General features: G+C 33.2%; 1 protein-coding gene across 1 annotated transcript; it reads right to left on the minus strand.

Annotated features, from left to right (window-relative positions):
* Window positions 1-1,866: 1,866 nt before the first annotated feature.
* Window positions 1,867-2,763, minus strand: LOC126976554 (uncharacterized). The gene has a single exon (XM_050824938.1). The coding sequence runs from the start codon at window positions 2,761-2,763 to the stop codon at window positions 1,867-1,869; it is 897 nt and encodes a 298-aa protein (XP_050680895.1).
* Window positions 2,764-4,020: the final 1,257 nt, after the last annotated feature.

Here is a 4,020-nt window from a genome sequence, read left to right on the forward strand (position 1 = left end):
CTCATTTCATTTATAATTCTATTAGTGAAGTTTAACAAGTTTGACGTCGCAGATCTTTTTTTTATAAAGCCATGTTGTTTGTCAGATAAAAGGTGCTTAGTTTGCCAAAACAAGTGAGGATATAAAATTGATTCAAAGATCTTTGCAGGAGTTGATAAAATAGTTATCGGTCTATAATTAACAACATCACATTTATTACCTTTTTTAAAAATAGGCACTATTATGCCTTTTTTCCATTCCCTCGGAAATAACCCGTTACTTATTGAGGCGTTATAGATGTAACTTAGTGGATATGACAATTCTTTAGCACAGTACTTATAAAATATTGGAGGAATTTCATCGCATCCTGCACCTTTATTTTTATTGAGTGATTTTAACTTCAGTTCAACGTCCTTTACCGTAAAAAATTGCGTGTTTTGATTAGTGTTTGATTTATTTACTGACTCCGTGTTATTTGTATGAAGTGGCTTATTATAAACCGAAGAGAAATAATCCGCAAATAGATTACTAATTTCGAAACCTCCATTGGCTGAATTATGATGTAACTGCATCGTGGATGGAATGGTACTAGTGTTGTTACGTTTAGATTTGATATATGTCCAGAAAGATTTAGGGTTGCTTTTAATGTTTTCTTGTATTTTTTCAATATAGCCCGAATAAGATTTATCTATAATTTTACGTGTTCTTTCTTTTAAAATATTGTATTGTATTTTGTCCATTTCATTATTATATTTTTTATAACGTATTCGATATTTTTCTTTTTCATTCAATACTTGTATAAGTTTATTATTAAACCAAGGAGGGTAATTATTATTTCGTTTGTATTTTTTAGGAATATGTTGTTTAATCAGGTCTTTTAAAATTGTGTAGTATTCGAAAACCATGTCATCGACATCTTGACATGTACCTAAAATATCTGACCAATTAATTGAAGATAGTGTCTGTTTTATCGCTTCGTAATTACCATTATAAAAATTAAATATCTTGTTTACTGGTTCCCTATTTTCTTTTAAATAACTGTAACGCATAAAGTTCAAAGAGATATTTAAAGGTGGATGATATTTATCGGCACTCGCGATAGGTTCCGAAGATTCACAGACTGTCACGTCCTCTATATTTGATAGTACTAAGTCCAATATTCTGTTTTGCAATTGATCACAGAGTTAAATTGCATGCTATTACAAAGACCATAAAATCTATAAATGAGATGCCTATGGAACTATCAGGAGCCGTAGGTGTTAAAAACTTATTATTATATTCTCTTGTCCAAATAATATTACTCATATTAAAATCCCCCAGTATAAGATGGTTCCCCGAGTCATTAACTATATTTGAGGCGTTTGTCATGAACGATTCAAGTATCACTGTGTTTATTGGAGGTGGTATATAAACAGCACATACTTTTATGTTTTGAGATCGACCTTTAAAGTTAGAGTACTCTAGCTCCACCCACAAGTCTTCGGCTTTGCTTTCGAATTTTGGAACCCTGTGCGATTTTATAGATTTATGCACGGCGATCAAAACACCTCCCCCCTCCTTGTGGCCAAGCAATGGATTGGACTGTCTATCCCTTCTATAGACTTCGTAGCGGTTATCAAAAATCTCTCCATCTAATATGTTATCATTAGCCAGGTTTCAACCAGCACAATAATCTTGTAATTTTGTGTTAAAACATTTTTATTAATATAGTCGAGCTTAGTTCTCATTCCCCTAATATTTTGGTAATATAGCATATTCTCATAGCTAATGAGTTCATTATTAGTTTGTTTAGAAAAACTCATAAAAAGAATAAGATGGAACACAAAAAATAGAGAAAAATTAAAATAATTAAAATCTAAATACTATAATATATGAGTTCTATTATAGTTATTGTTGTTTAAATAATTTATGTAGATGTTCAGAGCTCAATATGTTCTTAGCAGGACTTGTCTCCTCTTTTCTAACAAAAATTTTGCCACTTCTTACCCAAACAAACTTATAGCCGTTACTTTTGGCTAATTTACGTGTTTCAGCATGCAGTGATTTGTTCGCGGGGGTTAAGTGTTCATTAACATAAACTGGAACTGAAGAGCCCGTGATTCCAAGGAGTGATGAGGAAAGCTTATTATCCTTGTGCGATTTATTATAGTTTATGATAGCTGCCAGAAAATTATCACGTACTAACTTGTTCGAAAATTGGCAGACTAAATTTCTCGGTCTCTTTGATTCCCGATTAATTTTAGCGACCCTTGTGGTGAATATAATATCCTGCGGTGATGGAAGACTAAAACCGACCACGTTACAAATTTCTTTAATACTTTTATTTGTATCCTCGTTCCGGTGTTCTGGAATTCCAACTATTTCAACGTTACTTTGCCTAGCAAACTGTTCCATAGAAGAAAGTCTCTGTTGCAAGTCGTTCACTGTCACATTCAGAATTTCTTTTTCTGTACACAAGGCACCGATCTCCTTCGTTTTATTACTGACGACTTCCAATAATTCCTTGTACTGATTATTGAGCAAAGTATTGGAATCTTCTAAAAGTTGGAGTTGCTCCTTTAATGGTTGCAATTCAGAGGCCAGAACTTCGTGAATTATATTTTGTAGTTCCTTTCTGATAGCAGTGACAATTTTGTCTTCGATTTTGCTAATTATATTAGGTGGGATATGAGTATCCGAAGACGTTGGTGGTATATTTTGCGGCGTTTTAGAGTAAGGCGAACAACTGGGACAAGTCCACTGAGATCTCGGTCGTGAATCACTGCTATATCCGACACATTCCATGTGGTATTGTTTACTACATCTCAAGCATTTCAGTCTTTTTTGCGTAACCAAAATAGATATGGAGCACTTAGGACATTCCTGGGGCATTATAAAAAAAAAAAACAAAAACCAAAAATCGAAAGTTTCGAGGTGACTCGATCTCCGGCCCCCGAAGGTTATCTTTGAAGTTGACACCGTTCGACTACGTAGTCGATACGAGCTAGTTTGAAATTTATAGTCGTATGATGCCTTTACAACGTAGTAAACGAGTTATGCGTCTTCTTTTAACGTGTATTTTAGATTCACCGTCAAAAAATCTCACAATTGTTCACTTCAAATTTTTTTAAAATCCGTCCAAATTAATAGATACACACAAAAATTATTTATTCGTATTACTTTAAGGTACTATTTAAAACAAAAACACTAATAATAATGATAATATATCCACTTTTAACTATTAAACTTAATTTAAAAGACAAGAGCTATCTTCACACGTTTCGTTCACTTCACACTATAATGTGAAGTGTGAAGTGAACGAAATATACAGATATAAAAATCAAATCAAAGTTTACTTCGTTACTTACGAAATTTATATACCTACAAATTACTGTGCTAATATTTACTCTTTTGAAGGTAGGTGAATTCATTACTTAGAAGTTAGAAGTAACAAACATGGAGCAAGTTTGTTGAAAACTATAATATGATTAGATAAGCTGTATAACGTAGTACTTGAAGTATTGAGAATGTTTAAAATATAAAGGCTACATAGGCTTTAAAACCTTACATATAACTTTCACTATGCCATACAGTCCTGACCTGGCACCCTGCGACTGTTATTTATTCCCAAGAAATAAAGATAAAATTCGAGGTATTCGCTTTAGGAGCCCTGAAGATGCGGTGAAAGCGTACGAAAATGCCATAGAAGAGACCCCTATAGAAGAATGGGCCCACTGCTTTTCTCAGTGGTTCCATCGAATGCGACGATGTCTAGAGAGGAACGGAGATTACTTCGAAAAACAATAAAAGTATTGGCAACTTTCTACGTTAAGCCGTTTTTCATTTTCTAAACATTTTCAATGTTACCCACGTATATGGTCAGTCTCATTCAAATCTGAAGTTGTGAATAGTATTCTTTTAATCTTTATGCTTTAAGATGCAAAAATTTAATGTCATCTAAAACGATTCAAATAACCTGTGCTTTGCAAAGCAATAAAGAAGATATTGCATCGAATTCGTTCATGTTTGTATCTTGCAAACATCGCAGGAATCGGATAACTT

The sequence above is a fragment of the Leptidea sinapis genome, chromosome 41 (genome assembly GCF_905404315.1).
Source record: "Leptidea sinapis chromosome 41, ilLepSina1.1, whole genome shotgun sequence".
NCBI classification, from domain to species: Eukaryota; Metazoa; Arthropoda; class Insecta; order Lepidoptera; family Pieridae; genus Leptidea; species Leptidea sinapis.

Bases quoted from the DNA above. Each gene is read 5' to 3' on its own strand.
- LOC126976554 (XM_050824938.1), bottom strand. From the start codon at position 2,763: ATGGAATGTGTCGGATATAGCAGTGATTCACGACCGAGATCTCAGTGG.